General features: G+C 64.7%; 2 protein-coding genes across 7 annotated transcripts in view; both read left to right on the top strand.

Moving 5' to 3' along the window:
* Nucleotides 1-8,538, top strand: part of SEPTIN12 (septin 12) — a 51,357-nt gene extending 42,819 nt beyond the window's left edge. For all 6 annotated transcript variants that reach the window (XM_075899219.1, XM_075899221.1, XM_075899222.1 and 3 more), the window contains 8 exons: nucleotides 2,771-2,899; nucleotides 3,452-3,533; nucleotides 3,857-3,994; nucleotides 4,443-4,560; nucleotides 5,071-5,166; nucleotides 5,510-5,606; nucleotides 7,061-7,112; nucleotides 7,460-8,538. In XM_075899219.1, the coding sequence (XP_075755334.1) occupies nucleotides 2,771-2,899; nucleotides 3,452-3,533; nucleotides 3,857-3,994; nucleotides 4,443-4,560; nucleotides 5,071-5,166; nucleotides 5,510-5,606; nucleotides 7,061-7,112; nucleotides 7,460-7,583 (836 nt within the window). In that variant the 3' untranslated portion in view covers nucleotides 7,584-8,538. The remainder of the gene's footprint in view (nucleotides 1-2,770; nucleotides 2,900-3,451; nucleotides 3,534-3,856; nucleotides 3,995-4,442; nucleotides 4,561-5,070; nucleotides 5,167-5,509; nucleotides 5,607-7,060; nucleotides 7,113-7,459) is intronic.
* A 144-nt stretch (nucleotides 8,539-8,682) lies between these two features.
* LOC102445500 (myeloid-associated differentiation marker-like) lies at nucleotides 8,683-15,098 on the top strand. Its single transcript, XM_006124564.4, has one exon. It carries the CDS (start codon nucleotides 11,553-11,555, stop codon nucleotides 12,426-12,428), a length of 876 nt encoding a protein of 291 aa, XP_006124626.2. The 5' UTR covers nucleotides 8,683-11,552; the 3' UTR covers nucleotides 12,429-15,098.
* Nucleotides 15,099-23,026: the final 7,928 nt, after the last annotated feature.

The following is a 23,026-nucleotide window of genomic DNA, read 5'->3' as shown; positions in this document are numbered from 1 at the left end:
GCACAGCCCTGCTGCTGCTGCCCTGTTGTGGCTGAGTCCCGCTGCCGCCGGGGAGCAGGGCAGGTGGAGCCCCATGTGCCCCGATGCCGCCAGCGCGCCCTGCTTGTCCCGCGCTGCTCGAAGGTGCCTGGGTGCAGGCCGGGCTGCTGGGCATAGCCCCTGTCGACTGGAGGGATCACCGTCCCGTCCCTGGGCTGGCTGCAGAGCCTCCCGGGCTGGACTTATTCCTCTCGCCTCTCCCTTGGGTGCCCCCCTCCACAGTTGCTTTCTCACCAAGCCCGAGTCAGCCTGGCTCAGCCGTGACCGATCAGCCGCCCCCTTTCATCCCCTCGGTGCCGCTGGTACCCGCACAGCGGGGCCCTCCTTGGTCGGCAGGCCCCTGCTGGCCAGTGGCATGGCCCCCGGCTGCAGTATGGCCACCACCCGCTGGTGACCCCGGCGGGAGCGAGCTCAGGCACCAGACGCCTGCTGGGTGGGGGGTGGGAGAAGAAGGGCTGCTTTGTTCTGGGTCCGGGAATCCTGCCTCGGTGCCGCCTGCTGCAGAGGGAAGGGAAGACCCTCCGAGCCGGAGGCTGAATTTCCCCATGGCTTGTGGGGCTGTCAGATTGCCCCCTTGGTGAGCTTTGATCCCCCCCCCCCGGGCTGCTGCTGTGCCCTCAGCCAGGCCAGAGGTCGGGTGAGCTGCCCGGAGGACGGGGATCCCCTCCCAGCCCAGATCTGGGGGCGGGAGTGGAGCTCAGAGCATTCTCCGGCCCGACGTGCTGCAGGAGACTCGGCAGTGGAGCTGCCTGGGTGCCGAGCGACCAGAGCTGTGGAACCCAGCCGCGCAGCACCCCGGGGAGGGGGCCTGTCAGCCCCCAGTCTGCCCCGCTCGTGCGGACGGCAGGGTCCTGACGGAGTCTGCGCTCCTGGCCTAGGCAGGGGACCCAGCCCGCGACATCCTGCTTCCATCGCGTCGTTTCAGCTGGCGGGGCCCCGTTCCCATGGAAACGATGGTTCTCCCGCCCCTGGTCCGTACAGGCCAGGGCACGGGCAAGCTGCCAGGCCGGGGCGTTGGCTTTGAAACCCCCTTGGTGCAACCCAGGACCCTCGACACTCAAGAGCCGCCCTGCCCTGCACTGAGGCTGCCCCTGCAGCGGGTGCCAGGCCGGGCTGGGCTTCCTGTGTCTGACCCCCGCACGGCTGCGTGGCAGACGGGAGCGACCCGGGTCCGGGGCCCTTTCCCCGGCGTTGTGTGGCAGGAGAGGTACCCCAGTGTGCAGCCAGCGAACGGGCCAGCCCAGCCCCCCCCAGGGGTGTGAATCTGGCCTTCCCTTCCTGGGGGCGCCTTTCCTTCGCCCACCAGCAGCCCGGCTTGCTGGCAGGAGAGTCCCAAGGCTGCGTAATCTAACGCGCAGGCCGCCCGCGCGGGAGGGAGGCAGCCAATGGGGCAGCTGGCCTGACCCTCAGGGTGAAATAGCCCATGTGGGGTGGGGCAGCGCAGCAGCTGGTGGCTAATTCCAATGTGCTCCAGCCCCCTGCTGGAACCCAGCCTAGGGCTGCCCATGAGCCCTGGTCCTGTCTGTGGTGCGCTGATCTGCACCAGCGAGCGACCGGCCCTGGCGCACTGATCTGCACCAGCGAGCGACTGACCCCAGAGGAAGCAGCCCCACTTCTCATGGGGGCTTCAGTCCCCCTTCTCCTGCAACCCTGCAGTCCCCCAGCGCTCTCCCCTCACCGTGGGTGCACAACTGATTCCAGCCCTCCCCCCCCTTGTGGGCTGTCTCCTGGGCTCCACCCTGGAAGGGTCACAAAGATGAAACCCAGAGCCTCCGGGGGAAGCTGTAGCCAGGGAGAGGGGGCACAGGGCTGCTCAGGGGTCCTGCCAGGGGGCAGTGTGGGAAGTAGGACGTGAGCTGGGCTGGAAGAACATACAGCGGGGCAAAGAATCGGGTGGGCAGCCAGGGCTCTGGGAACCCAGCTCCTGCCCCACCCCAGCCCCAGAAGCGGAAGGGGGGGGGCAGGTGCTTGCTTGCAGCTGGACAGACTCTTGCTATGACTCCCCTTCTGTATGCTGGTCCCTTTCACTTCCCCTTCCTGGGCCCAGCTGACAGCCTCCCTCCAGCACAGACTCCAGCGTGTGAACCCCCATCCTGCTCCCTCACGCTAACGCCTGGGGACAGTGCCCGGAAACCCGAGAGCTGCAGGACTAGGGCACCAAGGCTGCACCAGCCCTGCCTCCCAGTGCAGCAGGGAGGGCACACAGGGCCAGCTGGGGTCACCCCACGTGGGTCTCCAGCAGGGAGAGACCCTAGCCAGGCGCGCCCAGGCTAACACACGGGGAATCCGAGGAGACCGCAGTGCACCCCCTAGCCGTGCTGGGCATGTGGGGACCAGCATGGGGCATGTGGGGCTGGCAAGGGAGTCGGGCGCTAATGCAGCTTGGGGTGCACGGGCTGTCCGGGGTGCTGCTGAGCTGATTGCTGGAGGGCCGCTGCAGGGAAATGGGGCTGTGCCTTCCCAGCCTGGGGAGGGGTGGGGCAGGCTGGCCATGGTTTCTACTCAGCGCTCAGCATCCCCCTTTTAATGAGGGAACCCACAGTGTGCCCTGCCCATCCTCACCCCCCATGGCGGGGGACATGGGGCCCCTCCGTCTCCTCCTGCTATCTCCTCTGCCCCTCAGCAGCGCTCTGCCGATGGGCCCCGGAGCCCAGTGGAGGGATGGGGGTGGGGCCCATGGGCCCGTGCGCTGCCGCGGCTCACCCGGCGCTCGCTCTCCGTCCCCGTGCAGGGCAGAGCGGCCTGGGCAAGTCGACGATGGTGAACACCCTCTTCAAGTCGAAGGTGAGCCGGAAACCCGCGGGCCCCGGCTACGAGGAGCGCATCCCAAAGACGGTGCAGCTGCAGACCGTCACCCACGGTAACGCCCCCCCGGCGCCAGGGAAGGACCCCTTCCTCTCCACCCCCCCATGCCTCGCTGTGGCCCCTCCCTCACCCCTGGCAGTCCTGGCATAGGCTTGGAGCCATTGAATGGATTTTGGGGCCCAGCAAGGCTCTGCCCTGGCCCCATGGTCCCCAGCAGCCCCCGGCCATCCGCAGCCAGCCAGCCCTTCCTAGTTTCCTACCAACAATTTCAGAGGCCTGTGCTGCCCTGGGACCCCCTGGCCACCCATCCCGAGAGCGGCCCCCAGGGGACCCCCTGGCTCCCACCCTGCATGGCCACAATTCCCTGGCCACAGCAGAGTCCTGCTGACTTCCCTGGGAACAGGATCCAGCCCCATGGAGCCCACCTGCCCCACACTGCCCCAAGGGCCGGCTGGTCACCAGGTCCCTCACCAGGCCTGCAGTACAGGCTGTGTGGCTGGGAATGCCCCGTTCGGGGGTGGGGAGCCAGGCAGGGCTCTGGGGGAGATGCCCGGCGGGGAGGGGACGCCTGGAGGGGACGCCTCACTGTGCCCCCTCTGTCCGCTAGTTATCGAAGAGAAGGGCGTGAGGATGAAGCTGACGGTGACGGACACGCCGGGCTTCGGTGACCAGATCAACAATGAGAACTGGTAGGTCCTCACCAGGCTCCCCGGGTCTGCGGGCCCCCAGGGCGGGAGGGGACCCAGCATCACTGGCGGGGGGCGGGCCATGGGGCACCAGACGGGCTTCGTCTGAACAGCTGGCTGGCCGTAATGTGACCCCCTGGCACCGGGACGCTGCCCCAGGTGCATGTGCTCGACCCATTGACTCCAGGCTGTGACGGGGATGGGGGGGCAGAGGAGAGCTCTCCCCCACTGCGGGGGCACAGCCCCACCGCTCTCGGGGCACAGGTGTAGGAGCCAGGGATGTGGGCCAAACACCTCCCCTGCCAGCCTTGTCTCCCATCGCCCAGCTGGGACCCCATCATCAAGTACATCAGCGAGCAGTATGAGAAGTACCTGCGAGAGGAAATCCTCATCAGCCGCCAGCGCAAGATCCCGGACACCAGGGTCCACGGCTGCGTGTACTTCGTGCCACCCACGGGCCACTGGTGAGTCGCGATCGGTCTCTGCCCGCTCCCCAGCGCCCACATGCTCCACCGGGCTGGCCTCTCCCGACGGGGGCAGCCAGAGCCCTTGGCGAGGGAGCTGCTCGTGGGCTGAGGCCGGGCCGTGACAGGCTGAGCTGGCGGGGGGCCGGTGTGCAGCGTGGGGCTCCCGCTCGTGCTGGGTCCTAGCGAAGGAGAGGCCACGTCTCAGCCGAGGGGTCCGCCTGGCTGCGGGAGTGACTTGCGAGGGGTCCGACTTGCTGCGGCCGCTGGAGGACTTGGCTCTCCGTTCCCCTCGGCCGCTCCGCTCAGGACACCTGGCTGTGCGGCTGGTCTGAGGCCGGGGGCTGGCCCTCTCTCCCCAGGCTGTGTCTGGGGGAAGCAGTGTGAGGATGGAGGGTCCCCACATCCCCCTCTGGCCAGCCGGACCACCCAGCACTTTCCCTCCCAGGCTGCGTCCCTTGGACCTGGAGTTCATGCAGCGGCTGAGTAAGATCGTCAACGTGGTGCCAGTGATCGCCAAGGCCGACACCCTGACCCTGGAGGAACGGGCCGAGTTCAAGCAAAGGGTGAGGGGAGCTCTGACCTCACCGGGGAGGCGGAAGGCCAGGGCAGCTCTGCATGGGACCCCAGGGGCCTCTCAAGGTGGGGCAGGGCTGAGCCCCCAAAGAGCTGGGTGGTCCCCAATAGGCCCAGAGCCCGTGGGTCTCTTGTGGCAGGACAGAGGTGTCTGTGTGTCTCTTCCCCAGCTGAGCAGAGGCCCCTCAGGGACAGAGGAAAGCAGCAGGAAGCAGCCGCTCTTGCTCACGGCCTCTGACACCTGAGAATGGGGGGTTAAACTCAGGGCCCCGGCTCCGGCCATGGCTCCCTGCCCGCCTGAAATCCCCTCTTGTCCATTGGCGGCAGGGCTGTAAGCACGCAGTGGCGTTGTTGTGTGCTGTGTTCCAAGCACCGCTCCCCCCCAGGGGTGGCCGCACTGCAGCGGCAGGCGAGATGCTAGCCTCCCTTGAGGGGTACAGGCTGAACGGGAGCCAGCTCCTTTGCTAGCACAGACAACGCCACGGCCATGTCTCCCGCAGATCCAGAAAGACTTGAAGGCTCACGGCATCAGTGTGTATCCCCAGGAGGATTTCGATGACGACCCGGACGACAGGCTATTGAATGATAAAATCCGAGTGAGTGCAGGGGGCTGGGGGCAGAGCTGAGCTGGGCCGCTGGCCTGGGACCGGCTGCCGTGGGATGCTCTGTCCTCTCTCGGGCTGGTGAGACCGAGAGTGGGCGCAGGGCCAGCCCTGCAGGCGATCAGCCAGGGTGCCGTGGTTGGGGGGGGCAGGGCAGCGTCTGAGCACCACTAGCTGGTGGGGCTGGGCTGAGTGGGGCGAGCCTGGGCGCTGGAGCCGCCGACCAGCCGGGCCAGGGGGCGGGCGATGCCACCTGGAGCGTGAGCCTGGCAGTGCCAGGGCGCGCCAGGCGGAGAGCCGGCCCCGCTCCAGCGACTCCGCCCCTCTTCCCGTCCAGGACAAAATGCCCTTTGCGGTGGTGGGAGCGGACAAGGAGCATCAGGTGAACGGGAAGAGAGTCCTAGGCCGCAAGACCAAGTGGGGGATCATTGAAGGTAACGGGCCTCCCGGACGTGGGGGGGGGGGAGGGGGGAGCTGGCCGCTGGCTGCTCCTAGCATGGAGGTGGATCCTGGCCCCCACCAGCCCTGCTCCCAGGGAACCCTGCAACACTGGCTCTGCCCCCCGTCGGGGCTGGGCTGTGGGCGGAGGGTTGGGGGCTCCTGCAATGGCTGGGGCAGCAGAGCCTCGGGCTGGTAGATCCGCAGGGTTCTCCGGCACAGCGCTCCACCCGCGCACCCATGCCCACAGCCGGCACAGGGCTCGGCCGGTCCTCCCAGCTCCTTCCCAGGCCAGCAGGGCTCCGCTGGCCCTGGGCGCAGGCTGCTGCCTGGTTTGGGCACCCAGCAGGAGCAGGCCTGGCTCTTAGAACTGACCGCCGGGCTGGCTGGTGCCGGGGGTCAGCTGGCGCCTGGGAAGAGCCTCTCTGGAGAGGCCTCTGGGTTATCACCGGTGGCTGGAACCATGCGGCCCCGGGGCTGCCAGGGAGTCGTCAGAACGCTGGCTGACGGCTCCCAGCTGCTGCCTGCCTGTGCTGCCAGAGGGAGACTCGCCAGCGTCTCACCGTGCCGGGAAGGGGTTGGCACGGCGGCAGGGGCAGCTGGACCTGGCAGGCCGCTCGCTCCCACCCCCATGCAAGGCCCGGCTGGTGCACACGAACCCCTCGGCGAGCACTGACCCTCCCAACGGGCACGTGCTGCACGTGTGGGACTGCACATGGGCACGTGGGCTGGAAGGGACCTCAGGAGAGTCTAGTCCAGCCCCGGCGCTGAGGCAGGGCCAAGTAAGCTTGGGCCCCCTGCCAAGTGTGTGTGGGGCGGGGATCCCACCATGCCCCTGTGTTCGCACGGGCAGCCGGCATACGTGTGCACGTCCCTTACCTGTATTCAGTCAGGGCTGCCCCGCCGGCCCCTGTGTTCACATCCCCTGCCCGTGCACACTCGGCGAGCGCTCCCTTTCACTGACTCACCGTGCGCTCGTACACGCACGTGCAAAGCCGCCGAGCCCTTCTGCCGTGTGACACGCAGCTTTCACACATGGACACGTCAGTCCCCAGGAGCACACCTCCACGTGCCACCCTCCGACACAACTAGATCCCCACCGGAGCCGTTCGTGCAAACCGGGGCGGTTCCAGGGCCCCGTTGCTGCGTGTCCATCTGGCAGCTGGGCTGTGCTGCTGGACTGTCGCCAGTGCAGCGGCCTGCTTGTCCCCCCAAACCCTGAGCCCTTCCATGGGAGGCTGCTGCCCCCTAGTGACTGCCTGCCTCCCCACAGCTCCCCAGCAGAGGCGAACGGCTCCTAGCTCGGGGTTAGGGCAGGAGCTAGTCTCCGGGTGGAGGACAGAGCGGACCAGAGGCAGTTAGGGGCAAGGGTGGGATGGGGCAGGGCGGGGGGGCTGCTCTGAGGGCCTGTTCTCCCCTGCTAGCGCCACACCTGTCTCTTGCTTTGCAGTGGAGAACCCAGCGCACTGCGAATTCCCCCTGCTCCGAGACCTGCTCATCCGGTGAGCACCCGCCCTCCTTGCAGGCAGGCTGGGTCGGGGGGAGGGCTGCCCCCGGGAGGCCAGTGATGGCCATGGAAGGTGTCACGCACCGGGGAGGTCAGCATGGGGCTGAGCCCTGAAAGGGGAGGCCATGGAACCGCGGGGCAGCCCTTGGGGGTTGGGCAGCGGGGGAAGAGGGGTGCTAGAGGGACTGGAGCAGCCCTCCCCCTCCGCTGGCAGCCCGGCTCTGCCTCTCACCATGGGGTGGCTTTTCCAGCACCCGCTAAGCCAGACCGGGGGCCCCTGGCAGCCAGGCCCAGGGAGCTGTTCTGCCCCTTTACCCCCCGCCTCTCGCTTCCCCCCCGCAGGTCCCACCTGCAGGATCTGAAGGACATCACCCACAACGTGCATTACGAGAGCTACCGCGCGCAGCGGCTCGACGAGAGCAACCAGCCGGCGCTGGGGAAGAACGACATGGAGAGCAACCTCTGAGCCGCCGGAGCGGGGCGCCCTCCCCCCGGGCAGCGCCCACAGACTGGCTGAGGGGGGAGGAGCAGCCACCAGCCCTGCTGGGGTCCCCACCCCCTGGACAGAACCCCTCCGTTCTCACGGCCCTGCCCACACGCCCCACTGCGGGGCCGGACACCGTCTGCCGATGCCCCGACCTCTTCCTGCCACGCAGGGGACATGCCAGGTGCTGCCTCAAGGGCCCCACGGCTCCCCCGCTTCTCCCGCGCCCGGCCCGCTTGGCACGGAGCTTGCAGGCCCCATGTCCCCTGCACCTCTGCTCCTCAATAAGCCCGCCCTCCCGGAGGGGCCCCCGCCTACCACATGGGCAGACTGTGTCTCTGGGGCCTGTGGGTCTGCCCCCCGAGACCTGAGCAGCACCCCCTGCTAGGCCTTCCCCGTCTCAGGCACTGCCCCTGCAGCCTCGGGCCCGGGCCTCTGAAAACAGCCGCACCCGGTCTTCCCCAGTGGACACGGAGCCCCGCCTGGCCTGCTGCCCTGCGCCCCCAGCTCCTGTGGGAGGCCTGGATCCCCCACGAGGGCAGCCTGCAGTAGAGCACCCCTCCCTTGTGGGGCAGAGAGCCAGCCCTTCCTCCAGGGGCCGAGTGAAGCTCTGGGAGGTGGAGGCCTGGAGCCAGCCTAAGGACAGACCCGGGGCTTTCCTGCCGGGCTCTGCCCCACCCTGCAGAGGGCTAGAGCCTGGAGCTGCCCCAGGGGGCTAGGAAAGGGGGGATGGGCAGCGCTAAGGTTTGTGGGATGGCGGGGGGGGGCAGAGCCGCCAGCGCTGAGCCGAGCCCAAGGGGCTGGGAAGAGCCGGGAGGGGGTTGGACGCAGGCTACCGCAGCGGGGGGGAGAGGCCTTCGCGGGAGAGCTTGGCCGGTGACACTCGCTGTACAGCCGGGCTCTGGACCCACATTAAAGCTCCCCCCACAGCCCATGGCCTGGTGCCTGTTCATCCCCGGGACGGGGGCAGTGCGGCGCAGCTCCCACCCAGGCTGGGGGCCCCGGGCCGTTGCCAGGGAACGAGCCGGGGGCCTTTAAGGCTCTTTTTGGCCAGGGGGTTCCCCCGACCCGGCGGGGCCCTGCCCGGGGCGTCGGCCCACACAAGCTCCCCCAGAAGCCAGGCTCCTGGAGACAAGCCTCAGGCCGACTGAGGAGACAGGCTGCAGCCCGCTCCTCACAGAGATGGAGGCCTCAGCAGCTGGGGCAGCCTGGAGCAGCCCACCCTGGCAGCCCCCTTCTCAACAGGCCCCCCCCCAGCAAACTCCCCAGGCCAGTCCCCCCCCCGGGCTCCCTGTTCCACCCTCTTGGAGCCGGCAAAGCTCACCCCCCCGCCCCGGCGTGAGCCGAGCCTGCTTCCCACCCCGCTCTGCCCCTTTGTCCTTGGGGCTCAGCCCCACTGGGCTCCCCACACCTGGGCCACGAACCACCGCCTTGCCGGTGGGGCCAGCACAGCCCCCGTTGCCTGCCCCACACTGCCCCCCAGGTGCCCGGTGCAGCGAGGTGCTGACAGGAGCGGGGCACCGACCCGCCGGGCATGAGGAGTAGCAGCCCTGATCCCGACCAGACCCTTGGAGGCACTGCTCCCTGCCTCCTCCCTCTGGGGCCAGTGCCCTGGGGGGCAGCAGTCCAAACACGCTGCTCATGGCTGTCCCTGGTGCTGGCCGAGCTCCACACAGACCTGGGGGGCTCTGCCTCGCCACCTAGCCCCGGCCAGGAGCTGGGCTGAATGGGGCAGCAGGGGGGTGGCTGCCCACGTGCTCCCACCGCTCCTTTGCCCACCCGCCTCTCCGCTCGTGCTGCAGCCCCTCGCCCCAACGGGCCCATCTCGCTGCCCAGCGCCGGTTGCTAAGGAGAGCTCAGCGCACCGCAGACTGGGCGCCAGGGCGTAAAACCACCCGCCCAGCCCCGCAGCTCCCCCGAGAACAGAGCAGCACAGGGCACTGGGAGCAGGCTGCCCTGCCCTGCCTGCTCTGGGGAACCGGCTGGGCATCTGAGAGGGGCCAGATCACGGATGGCCAGGGGCACAGCGCGGGTGGCCAGGGGCCGCCTGAGGGCTGGAGGAGATCCCCAACCCTTCTCTGGTGAAGACAGCCTAAGGTCCCTGCTTGGGCTGAGGAGACCCCCGGCTGAGGCTCTGACCTGGCACCAGTTCCTGGCTTGGCCCCAGCCGGGCTGGGTAATTCAGAGCTGGCTCCCTCCACATCCTGCTGGGGAGGAGTTTGGGCTTGTGCCCCCACCTGGCCTGCTCCTCTCCCAGCACTGGGCCAGCTGGGGAGTCCTGGCAGAGCAGGGAGCTGCAGCTCGGCGTGTCCAGGCCCCTAGGGCAGAGGGAGCCGGTCTGCCTGTCTAGCTGCCACGGCAAGGAGAGGTGCTATGAGCCAGTGGGCCCCTCTGCTCCCTGCCTGTCTCCATCTCCCCCAGTCAGAGAGCAGCCACAGAGCTGGGGAGCCACCTCCCCACAGCTTGATGGCAAGGTGAGCTCAGCCCCTCTGGAAATGGGCCCCAGGCGCTCAAGCTGCCAGTCACCCAGGTGCTGCGGCCCTGGGATCGGGGCGTTTTACATCGATCGCCTGCCTCCCATGTGTTCTAGCACTGCCCACCCCGCGGCCTGTGCAAGCCCCGCCTCCCTCCCTCCAGCCAGCAGGAAAATGCAGCCACTCCTGGGGTGGCACGTGACTGACGGTGCCGCCAACGCTGTAATGCAGCAGCTGGGACGCGCCCGGGATGGAGGATGGGCAGGTGGACCCAGGAGTCCTGCCCCAGGCCCGTGCTTCAGTCTCTAGAGCCAGCGCAGCACCCAGACAGGGCCTGCTGCTGTGTACCCCAGGCCTGGCCCTGCAATGAAGGCGCAGGGGGAGGTGAGCCCAAGAATGACAAGTGGCCAGTCAGCACCATCTCCGCCGAGATCCCTGTGGCCACTATTGACCCTCAGGCTCACAACCGGCCGCTCACCTCCGGGAGCCAGCTGCAGGACCAGGGCCTGGCTTGGCACGTCCAGCCCCAGCCGGCTTCCCGTTCCGCCAGCCCTAGCCACAGGCTTTACCCAGCCTCGTCCTGCCTCCACCCGCCTTCAGCACGGGGCGGGGGAGCCTCCCTGTGGTCGCCCCTTTGCCTTGTGGAGCAGCAGTTGGCACAGGGCCGGGGATAGTCCGGAGAGCCACCGTTGCACACTCGTGTGCCCCGCACTACTGGCGCCTGCCAGGCCAGGTGAGCTGGACACTTGCTGAGCCCAGCCTAGCAGGGGGAGCCCTACTGAGGTCCCTGCCGTGCCCCACCCCAGCATGGGGGGAATCAGAATGGGGTTTGTGGGGCAAGGGGTCACCGAGGTGCGATGGAGCCCCTGGGGCAAGGGGGCGGCCGGCTCGAGGAGTGTCTGTGGACAGAAGCGCCGGTGCCGGGGAGGAGGCTTGTGACAGAGGGCTCAGCATCCTGCTAGCCGCAGCCTCAGCATGAGTTGCTCTTTAACCAGCCCCCTGTTAATGATAAACGCTGAGCAGAGCCGAGAGGCTGAGGGAGAAGGGAGCTTCCGTGAATTCAGCTCCCGGAGGGGGCCAGGCAGCCATGCCCAGAAGCCCTTTGCCACCCAGCCAGAGAGCCAAGAGTGGCACTGTGCGCCCACCACCCCCGCTGACCCCAGGCCGAGTGCCGGATAATGGGCTATTGTGTGAGTATTTCCTCCCTGGAGCAGGGGCCCACCCAGATAAGACGCCAATCACGCCGGCGCTCCCACGTGGGTGGAGCTGCGAATCGGGCAGGTAGGCTGCACCCAGGCTGGCACAACGCACTTTGTTCTAACCCCAGGGCCTTCCAGCCCTCCCCACGCAGCGCGGGCCAGGCGTTCTGGGCGAGGCTGCCTGCCTCCTTCGCTGTCCCACCCGGCTCCAGGCTTGGAGAAGCAGAGGCCACCGTGGTCGGTACCAGCTCCCGGGGCTCTCTCGTGCCACGGGCACCATGCCAGTCATCCAGCTGAACACCCGCTCCTTGATCGCCCCCGTGGGGATCGTCCGGTTCTTTGAGATCTTCCTGTCCTGCACGGCCTTCAGTCTGGTGGCTGCCAGCTCGGTCCCCCGCGACAGCTATGGGGCCTGGTGCATGTTCACCTGGTGCTTCTGCTTCGCGGTGTCCGTTCTGATCGTGGTGCTGGAGCTGGTTGGCCTGTGCGAGAAGCTGCCGCTATCCTGGGATGACTTCACCAGCGCCTTCTCCATGCTGGCGGCCCTCATGATCTTCACCTCCTCCATCATGTACCCTTCCACCACCTTCGAGAACCCTTGCAGTGGCAGCGGTTGTGCTCACAAAGGCGCCGCTACAGCCATGTCCTGCCTCTGCTTCATTGCCTATGCCGTGGAGGTGGGACTGACCCGAGCCAGGCCGGGAGACGTCAGCAGCTTCCTGGCCACAATCCCGGGCCTGCTGAAGGTGTTTGAAGCCTACGTGGCTTGTCTTATCTTCTCCTTGGTGAGCTACCCCGGGACGTACAGCGGCAAACCCGGCCTGCAGTGGTGCCTCGCCGTCTACAGCATCTGCTTCATTGTCACCCTGCTCATCATCATCCTGACCGTCGGCCGGTGTCTCACCTACATCCCCTTCCCTCTGGAGAAAGCCCTGGTGGGTTACAACGCCTTGGCGGTGCTCATGTACCTGACGGCTGCCGTCGTCTGGCCCATCTACAGCTTCCGAAACAACCCCAGGCCCGATTCCTGTGGCAGCAATTGCCCATGGAACAGACAGCTGGGGGTGACCTTCCTCACCTTCTTCAACCTCATCGCCTACGTTGTGGACCTGGTGTACTCCTCCAGGATGGTCTTTGTGACCGTGCCGGCCTGAGCGCGTGCGACCGGCCGCACCCGCTTGCAGCAGGAGACCCTGGCGTGGTAGGAAGGCACAAGGGCCGTCCAGTGCACTGGGGAGTTTCTCCCCCCACGGCCTGGCCTTCTTGTCCAGCCCCAGAGGGTTGTGCTGGGATTGGATTTGGCGGCCGCTGCAGGTGGCTGGCTACAGCTGGGGCCTCTGTGCTGCTGCAGGGAATGGGGGCGTTCCTTGCAGGCCATGTTTGCTGGGGACGGGGCAAGATGGACACCGTCGGGCCATGCTTCTGGCAGCCTGTGAGGGAGTGTGGAAAGGAGGGGGCTCGCAACCCAAAGCCCGCTGACGCCAACGGGAGGCTTGGCATGGCTTTCCACAGGTGCTGCATTGGACCCTGGAAGCCCAAATAGCCCCCGGGGGCTCGGGGAGGGTTACGAGTCCCGGCTAGCTCTCATCTGAGCGAAGGCAGGTCCACGGCGCCCAGGCCTCCCTCCCGGAAACGAAAGTTCAAGGGCTGTGGCTACGCAAACAACTGTGTGTGTGCTGAGAGGGCTGGGTGCCCGCTGGGGGAGGGGAGCATGCCAGGGGGCTGCGGCGGGCAGGGTGTGGCAGGTAGGAACGGCTGGCTAAACACAGCCTGGCCAGCCCTGAGGGGGGCGGCTATTTACCTACTGCCCGAGGGTCTCAGCGTTCTGGGGAAACTCCCCTCCCACAACCCCTTAAGGCCAAAACCCAGCCTGCAACGGCTGCCCCAGAAAGTCACCCTCACTGCTCGGCTCGTCTTCACGTCCCCTGCCACTCCCAGGGGGCCAGGAGCTGCCGCTCTGTCCCCCTCCTACCTACACTGAATAGGTAGCTGCCCAGTCGTGCTCAGCCTGCACCCCTCTCAGCCTGCCCTCCCCAGCTCGCTGGCCCCTCACCATGCTCTCCCTGCCTCCTTTGTCGCCCCCACAGACCCATTCCAAAGTCTCCACATTTTCCAGCCTCACCCTCACCTCCCCTCTGCCCCCGAGGGCAGTTTGGCGTCCACCCCCCCTGGGAGCGATGGGATGGGGAGGCCGTTTCTGCTGGGAGCAGGCGCGTGTTCCCCTGCAGTGTTAAAGGGACACGGCAGCCATCTTACTGCAGGCAGCCTGTGGCTTTGGTTCTGCTGACAGTGGTGGGAGGCGCCGGCCATCTAGCATAAGGGCAAAATGTGGCTAGGCGGAAGGCCACAATGAAAACCCTTACATGCGTATGCATCACATTGCAAAGTGTGCTGTAATACCAGGGACCGGGCCTGGCTTTCAGCTATATGCATGTGCACACGCCTGTGTCTGTGCACAGCCATGTGTGCATGCACACGCGTGTTTCTTCCCATTTCTCATCCGGACTCGTAACTGGCTCGGCAGGCAGTGTGAGCGCCCCCTGCTGAAGCAGTTCATGGTCTCCAATGGGAGCGTCATGTGCCAGTTTTATAGTTTTCCTGAAATCTGAGCACTCTGCCCACATTTCCCAGGGCAGACGCTTAAAGGTGACACGCAAAGAATTGTTAAAAATGGAGCGTTTGCTCTCCCACCCCCACCTTTTTCGGCTTTTTTATGATTACAAAAAGGGTGAGTAGGGGAGAGCGTTTTCCAGCTTGTTTGTACTTTAGAAATCACAGGACAGTGAAGTCTGGTCTCCCTGAGGGGAGGTGTCTCAGGGAGGTACATTGCAAGATTTCACAGCAGACATGAAAGGGTGGGTGTGTTGATCTTTAGCAAAGGCAGTCTTTCTCCAGAATGTTAATTTGTCATTGAAGTTAAATATGCCCTTCTCAAAACAAACAAAAACCCCAGATCAGTCTGATTAGAAATCTCTTTGTTTCACCCTCTCAGGTACTCTGCTTTCATGCTCTTGGTTTTTGTGCTCTCATCATGTTGCAAGTTCTGTCACGGTCCAGTTGTTCCTGGTTAGATAGGACTAGAACTGAATTGTGAAAAACAAGCAGCATTTTTTTTAATGGCAAAACCTTGCCAACCTCCATTATAAAGAAGCAGTAAAAGGACACATGGCCAGTGCGGTGTGCCCTTTGCAGGTTGCCTTTGGGTTGTGACTGGGAGGAATGCTTGGTTTGTCCTTTGGCTGGTATCAGCCCTTCTAAAGCCACACACACATAGCTGGGGGGTTTCTGAATGAACACGATGGGGAAAGGGTTACAGAAGCTTCCCCAGGGAAGAGTCTCTTGATAAACTGATTCTGAACCTCTTTTGATTAAACTGATTCTGGCCCATCTGCTTTGGGGGCTGGGAACATGGTACTGAACCTGGACTCTGGAGTGTTGCAGAGCAAGTCTCTGGCTCTTAAGGCAAAAGTAAGTCCAGTGCATTTGATTTTGTACCTGGCCATGCCAAATGGAGCGGGATCATGAACACCGTGAACACGTGGGTGGAAATGTCTTCCCTGGCTACAGCGTTCTCAAGGTGCCACCATGATCCTGAGCCTTGGATGCCAGCGAGCCCAGGCAGCACGCAACAGGGACTGAGTTTTAGTTGGACATTTACCTTGTACCGAGCTGTAACCAGGCATTTTAGTGCCTGGGATGCACAAACCTACTTATGCCTCGTACTGTTTTATTTCATCATTTTTCTGCCCCTGTGGCTTTGTGCCCTGGGTGGCTGCCCCCGATTACTGTCCGGCCTGTGCACATCACACGTGTGTTGATTGTTTCAGGGCCAGGTGCACACTGTAAATAAAGTTTACTAGAACAGTCTGACTATTCTAATGTCTTGCTTTGCTTGTTGGCTGAGCAAGTCTTTCAGCAGTTCCAGAGGCCCTGTATGCCCACAGCGCTTTAAGGAGGAAGGATGGTGTTGTGCTCATGGCACGCAAAAGGGGGGGTGGGGCTGAGCTTTGCTTGGCTCTGCTACAACCTTTCTGCCCAACCTTGGGCAAGTCATTTAACCTCTCAGTGCCTCAGTTCACCAGCTGTAAAACGGAGATAACGCCTGATTTCTCCCCCCACCTCCATCTCATGTATTCCCATTGTAAGGTGTGTGGGGCAGGGCTTGTCTCATTCTGTACATACTGTGCCTCTTGGCTGAGACCTCCAGGTGCCACTGCCAATGTGCAATAACAGTTCCTGCCTTAGGGGTCTGGAAGGATGGCGCTCAGGCTGAATTGTCCTGGTGCTCGAATGCCAGCACAACTAGTGGCCGTTCTCCCATTGCAACCTGGCTGAGCCGATGGCAGGTTTCGGGATGTCTTCACTGTCCATTATCTACAGAGACCAGTCCCAGGGTGCAGGGCTCCCACGGGGAAACCCGGACATCAGGTCTTGCTGCCCACCTGCAGGCCCTGGCCCTGCCGCTGCTGTCAGTCACAAGTTCCAGCCATTTCCCATTGGGCGCTGGGTTCAGTGGGAGGATGTTGCAGGCCTGTGATAGACAGGCAATCACGTGGGATGATCCGGGGGTACCTTCGGGCCTTACCCATGAGCTCCCCCAGGGCTGGAATTCAGCAGCCAGAATCGGCGAGGCCCGTCGGTGCCCTGTTTCCAGGGAGATGTCATTCATCCCTGGGCTCTCCCATTAGGAGGGAAGCTGATGTCTGCCTTGAATCACTCCATGACCTGGACGCCAGTGTGCGGGAGGCCTGCCCAGGGTGGTCACCTGCCCCCAGCCCTTGTGCTCGGGGAGGCAAAGCAGAACCTCTTGGGGGCGAAGCCAGACCTTGGTGGGAGTAGTAGGGGGTGAGGCTGCCCCAGCCACAGCTGGGAGCTGCAGCAGGGGACCAGAAAAAGACTCCAAATCCCAGGTCATGGCAGATCCTGGAAGTTGACCAACTGGTTCTTCTCAGTCCCCAGCGCGCACACCATGTTACCGGGGAGAGGCTGTGGCTGCGGGTGACGGGAGCTCCCCTGAGCTCTGGCTGGGAGGGTCCAACAGGGAGCAGGTTAAATAGGTCTGGTCGGTGTCTCTGGCAGGGACGGGGAAGGTCCCTGATGGTGCCTTCGAAGTAGTAGGCCACTTTTACTGCACTTCTACACAGACATCCATGGATCACGAAGCACCCGCCTGAATCTCATTCACATGGCGGGGAAACTGAGGCACAAGGGAATGACATGACCTGCCTGAGCTCACTGTGGGAACTAGTGGCAAAGTTGAGACCGGAACTCAGCAGCCCTTGCTCTCGCCCACAGATACAAACTCCAGCTGGGCAGGCTTCCCAGGAGCCAGTCACGGGGTCAGTGCCTGGGAAGCAAAGCAAAGGGCTGCCGTGGCATGGGCAGGGGGCAAAGTGCAGAGGCACAAATCAAAGCAAGGAGGGGCCCGAGGGGTGGGGGCTGGGTCTCCCCATGGCAGCGTGAGAGGACGTGGATGCTGAGTACCTCAGGTGCGCCGGCATCTTCCCAAGTTCACACCGAATTGGCCTGAAGCAGAGGGTGCTGTGTTGTTTAAGGATGGGCCAGTGTCACCCTTACCACATGGGACAGCCTGTGAAGACTACAAGTCCCAGAATGCAATGCTTCTATGGCCCCACAGAACACCTTGCAGAATTCTGTCCGCTGCAATTCGGCCCGCCCCCGCTTTTGGACTTAGATGGTACGAGCTGTGAGGCCGGGAGGCTCCGACTGTTTGTACAGCGCCTAGCACAGCGGGGTCATGATTTACTGGGGGCATCTAGTAATGCAAAGAATAACTGCTCTTGAGTTGCCACCTAGCAGTAGAACGTGGAGATACAGGCCCATCCAAACATGCCTCTGTCTCTGGTGAGGAGCATGGGCGGCAGGTATCCTAGGCAGGGGAAGGCACGGCCCTCCCAAACAGCCTCATCTGGCCCCACCCAGGGCCAACCCCTGGCCAGCTCTCTGCAGCTCCAGGACAGGGGGAAGTGAGGGGGTGCTACCTTGGACAGGGAGGGGGCAAGGGCCAACAGCCATACCAGGAGAGTGGGGGGGGGGGGAGGCTAGGCAGGGGCCAGCAGGCCACAGTGGGGGGCAAGCATGGGTGTTGGTGGGCGGGGCTAGGAGGGGCTTGCCTCCCATGCCCAGGAAGATGTGATCTGGAATGCCTGCCTGTTCCAACGCTGCCTGTTCCAACAGGTGCGGGTGGTCCAGCATGGATGATGGAGCGGGGGCACGTTCATTGCGAACCCCAGATCAGGGCCAGGGTGGGACCGCCTGTCCCGTGGATACAGACTGAGGTTCCCCGATCTGGGGCTACATGCCCAGTGCCTCTCAGCAGCACAAGGGGTGACATCCCCCTCTGGCAGAGGGGCGCAGGCGCAGCGCCCTGGCAAGCCCAGAGCAGTGTGAGGAATACAGAGCTGCTGTGTAGTCAGCTATTCCTGCTGCATGGCGCTGCTGGTTGCGGGAACTTCATGCCTCTCCCTAGGGCAGCTGTGGGCTGGATGGAGGAGGTGGCTCAGGCCGGGGGAGCAGCCTTAGTTCTGGGGATGGGATCTGGGTCGCTCACCTGCTGAGCCGACTGAACTGGTTTGACAGGCAGCACAAAGCCTGCTGAGATGCACAAAGAACCTGGCAGGAGCTAAAAGCTGCTCTCAGGGCCGTGCAGGGGTGGAGGGGCAGATGGGAAAGACGCAGACACAGGAGCCTAGGGGAGGGCTGGCTGGAGCACTGGGCTGCCTGGCTCCTGCTGCCTGGGGACGGTTACGGTAGGACCCTGGGTCTGACGCAGGCACACGCTAGCTGTTCTAAAAACCTCTCGAGCGCTTTGTCCCTCCTCTCAGATAACCTGCTGTCTGCGGAAGGCGCCGTATTCCTGGGCAGGGGCCCCACAGGCAAGAAATGCAAGTGCCCCAAATACCCCCCAACTGTCAGGGTTACAGGGACAGCTGCACCTTGGCTGGGAACATGCTGTTTGGGAGGTTAGCTCTCTGCCCTTCTCCAGCCTGGGAACACACCCCTCAGGGGTCAGGGCCCCGTCCCTCTCTGGCCTGGGAACACACCCCTCAGGGGTCAGGGCCCCGTCCCTCTCTGGCCTGGGAACACACCCCTCAGGGGTCAGGGCCCCGTCCCTCTCTGGCCTGGGAACACACCCCTCAGGGGTCAGGGCCCCGTCCCTCTCTGGCCTGGGAACACACCCCTCAGGGGTCAGGGCCCCGTCCCTCTCTGGCCTGGGAACACACCCCTCAGGGGTCAGGGCCCTGTCCCTCTCTGGCCTGGGAACACACCCCTCAGGGGTCAGGGCCCCGTCCCTCTCTGGCCTGGGAACACACCCCTCAGGGGTCAGGGCCCCGTCCCTCTCTGGCCTGGGAACACACCCCTCAGGGGTCAGGGCCCCGTCCCTCTCTGGCCTGGGAACACACCCCTCAGGGGTCAGGGCCCTGTCTCTCTCTGGCCTGGGAACACACCCCTCAGGGGTCAGGGCCCCGTCCCTCTCTGGCCTGGGAACACACCCCTCAGGGGTCAGGGCCCTGTCTCTCTCTGGCCTGGGAACACACCCCTCAGGGGTCAGGGCCCCGTCCCTCTCTGGCCTGGGAACACACCCCTCAGGGGTCAGGGCCCCGTCCCTCTCTGGCCTGGGAACACACCCCTCAGGGGTCAGGGCCCCGTCCCTCTCTGGCCTGGGAACACACCCCTCAGGGGTCAGGGCCCCGTCCCTCTCTGGCCTGGGAACACACCCCTCAGGGGTCAGGGCCCCGTCCCTCTCTGGCCTGGGAACACACCCCTCAGGGGTCAGGGCCCCGTCCCTCTCTGGCCTGGGAACACACCCCTCAGGGGTCAGGGCCCCGTCCCTCTCTGGCCTGGGAACACACCCCTCAGGGGTCAGGGCCCCGTCCCTCTCTGGCCTGGGAACACACCCCTCAGGGGTCAGGGCCCTGTCCCTCTCTGGCCTGGGAACACACCCCTCAGGGGTCAGGGCCCCGTCCCTCTCTGGCCTGGGAACACACCCCTCAGGGGTCAGGGCCCCGTCTCTCTCTGGCCTGGGAACACACCCCTCAGGGGTCAGGGCCCCGTCCCTCTCTGGCCTGGGAACACACCCCTCAGGGGTCAGGGCCCCGTCCCTCTCTGGCCTGGGAACACACCCCTCAGGGGTCAGGGCCCCGTCCCTCTCTGGCCTGGGAACACACCCCTCAGGGGTCAGGGCCCCGTCCCTCTCTGGCCTGGGAACACACCCCTCAGGGGTTAGGGCCCCGTCCCTCTCTGGCCTGGGAACACACCCCTCAGGGGTCAGGGCCCTGTCCCTCTCTGGCCTGGGAACACACCCCTCAGGGGTCAGGGCCCTGTCCCTCTCTGGCCTGGGAACACACCCCTCAGGGGTCAGGGCCCCGTCCCTCTCTGGCCTGGGAACACACCCCTCAGGGGTCAGGGCCCCGTCCCTCTCTGGCCTGGGAACACACCCCTCAAGGGTCAGGGCCCTGCCCCCTCCAGCCTGGGAACACCATCCTGGGGGGGGGGCTCTCTGGCCAGGTGGGCCTGGCGTGGGCCCGATCCATTGGCTTTGTCCCTGTGCCTAATCTCCCTCCTTTGGGGTCGGTGGGGGAGTGGGCCTTGCGAGGGGCTAGGAGAGGCCTAGAGACAGGCTGAGCTAGGAGGCAGCAGCGGGGCTGACTAGCTGGAGCTAGCTGCTTGCTGCAGGGTCCCAGGATGTGGGGCTGGGTTCCCTGCTGGTGGCATGAAGGCCCCCAGTGCTGAGGGCTGGAGGGCCAGCAGAGCCTGAGGGAGGCTGAAGGCCCAGTGAGAAGCCAGGCAGGTTCTGTGGAGCTGGGCTCCATTTACACCCAGCAGGGTGGGACTCCGTGTTCCTCAGCTCGCTGGCCCAGCCGCAAGGAGCTGGGGGGCTGCAGGGTGGAGCAGCCGTTGGTCAGGGCAGGGTGGGGGTGCCCGTGGAGAAGGCCTGGTAATGCAGGTTTGGCCAGGAGGCGCACACCATGTGAGAGGCACCTGCATGGCTATTCAGCCAGAAAACACGGGCGCAAAGGCAGGCCAGGGCCCTGGCAGGGCAGCGCCACATCTGTCCTGGAGAGCTCTGGCGGGGTGTGTGCCGGGTGTCACAGCCTCTGGCAGGCCCCAGCCGCACCCTCCGGCTCCCCAGAACCCTGCATGGCCACAGGCGGGGGAGGCCAGGTGAGAGCCAGGGTGGGGACGTCAGTACAGACAGGGGCTCTACCCGGGATCTGCCACACGCTAAACGGGGCTGCCTGAGGTTTGCTGGCTTCCTCTGCTGGTGGGTAGATGGGGGCAGCCGCCCGCCCCCCCACTCCAGCCATTCATTCCCTGTGTCTCCCCAGGGAGCAGCTGGCTGGGTAGGCCCTCTCGGGTCCTTGGCCAAGGAAACTCCGCAGAGCTGTTGGCATGGCCCCGGGCTGTCCGCCAAGGCCCTGCCACGCAGAGGGAGCGCCCGTCGTTCACCAGCCAGCCCACACGAGAGCTGCCACCGAGCGGCTGGCCGAACAACCGGGCGCCCTCAGGGACGCGGGGCTCAGTGCGGCCCTTCGCTCCAAGGCTGCTCGGGGCTGGGCCTTCGAGAACGGAGCCCAGGCTGCAGGCGTGAGGATGCCTGCCTCAAGGGGACGCACGCCTGCCCTTGACGCAAGCCCCGAGCCAGGGAGTGCTCCAACTGTGTCTGCGAGGAGCTACGCGCCGCAGAACCTCTGTCTCCCAGGACTGAGACGTTGCTATAAAAAGCAACCTGCAATCCTTCAGCCTGCTCTATTCTGGGCTGCGATGAGCCTGGTGCACGCTTGCTGACTCTTAATCCGAACCCGTAGTGCCTCAGGATGTGTGTGTGTGTGATTGTGTGTGCGTGTGTGTGGTGTGAGAGTGTGCGATTGTGTGTGTGGTGTGATGCTGTGCGTGTGGTGTGAGAGTGTGCGATTGTGTGTGTGGTGTGATGCTGTGCGTGTGGTGTGAGAGTGTGCGATTGTGTGTGTGGTGTGATACTGTGTGCGTCCATGGCTCAGGTTGTGCGGGGGAGGGGTGAGAGCGGGTGGGCATGTGAATTTCTGTGTTGCTGTGTGTATCTCGGTGGGACTTTGCTTTTGTGTGTGCTCCGCCGGGAAGGTATGTCTGTGAGTCCCAGCCCCAAGGTGGATACGGGAGCCTCTGCCCTCCTGCGTGCGGGGCATGAGTGTGAGTGCACCTCGGTGCTGGTGTGTCCGGGTGTGTGTTGCTTGGCACATGTCCGATTCGCCTCCTGCGTGCGCCAGGCCGTGTCCACACGTGGGAGTCTCTGCCTTTCTGCCTGCGGATCTGAGAGGCGGGAGGGTCAGTGGGTGGGAATTGCCTGGCACAGGGGCTGGGAGGTTCAGTAGGTTGGGAGCACCTGGCAGAGGCATGGTGGGGCTCAGCAGGTGGGAATCGTCCTGCTCGGGTGCAGAGATGGGGAAAGGCCGGGGAGGCTCACTGGATGGCCCCATGGCTGATCAGCAGGTGTCTTTGCCGAGGCTACTTTCCCAGCAGCAACGAGGAAGGCAGCACGGCCTGGAACTGCCCCTGCCCCTGCCCCTGGGACAGTCCGTTGCCCAACTCAGCCATCGGTGGGCGCAGGATCAGCCTGCACCTGAGGAGCGAGAGCTCAGGGCCCAGAGCACCCAGCTGGAGCAGGTTCGCGAGGGAACGTGGAGAGCTACACACAAGGGAGGAGAGAGCCCTGTGGCCACGGCTCACCCACGCAGAGTGGAGAAGCTCTGTGTGAGGCTTGGTGCTGGAGCAGAAGTCACGTCTGGAAACTGCATCGGCTCCCAGGCCAAGATCTGGGGGTGCGGGGTGACTCAGGTCAAGAGGTGAGCCGAGTCGAAGGCGGCAGAGGGGAGGTAGGTTTGAATACAAAACGTGGTGCTTCGGTTTGATGCAGGAAGGAAGGAAAGGCCAGTGAAAAGATCTGAAGGGCAGAGCAGCATGGATGCCAGGTAGATGGTTTCTGCTGCAGCAGCCTGCTGGGCCGGTTGAAGTGGGGGTGGGGGTGAGAATGCAGGGGCCTCTGAGAAGGGAGCTGCAGGGGTTGGGATGAAGTACAGGCAAGAGGGCTTGACTGGCAGATGGAACAAAGCCAACAGCAGCACGGCTCAGTGACAAACATCGATGCCAGGGGGGAAGGGGGAATGAGCCAAAAATGACACCTAGGTTGTGAACCTGCTGGCCCGGGGTGTCTGGAATGGCCAGGCGGCAGAGAGGAGAGGCCAGCCTTTGGGAGGAAAGCGAGGGTTAGTGCCTCCTGCACAACACCCCAGCAGTGGCGTTCAACCCTCGCGCCCGGCACAAGGGGGAGGACTGGAGCGAATGCTGAAGTCTGCCTGTTGGGCCAGGTCAGACCATGGAGGCCTGGAGCAGGTCTGGGTCCAGCAGGAGAGAGAGAAGCTGGAGTTGGCCTCAGAGAGAATTAGGCCTAAATTCTCCCATTTCTTCTCTGAGTCTGGAGACAGCCGCTGTGGGTCCCCAGCTTGGGACAACCTGGTGTGGGAGCTCAGTGCCTCGCACAAGCAGACCTTAAGTGCAAGAAATCAGTGCAGGGTGTGACGTGAGAGGTGGCTGAGGGTGGAGGGTGGGAGGAGGCCACGGCCACGTTGAACTCTGCTGGAAGGCGAGGGCCCGGGTAGAGAGGCGTCAGGAATCGGATGGACCGATGGTCACAGGGTGAGTGCGTCCTGGTTAGCACCAGGAGCTAACACGTTGCTGGTGATTTCTGGAAGGT

This window comes from Pelodiscus sinensis, chromosome 16, assembly GCF_049634645.1.
Source record: "Pelodiscus sinensis isolate JC-2024 chromosome 16, ASM4963464v1, whole genome shotgun sequence".
NCBI classification, from domain to species: domain Eukaryota; kingdom Metazoa; phylum Chordata; order Testudines; family Trionychidae; genus Pelodiscus; species Pelodiscus sinensis.
The sequence above is the reverse complement of the archived record's forward strand: the minus strand, read 5'-3'. Positions and strand labels throughout refer to the sequence as shown.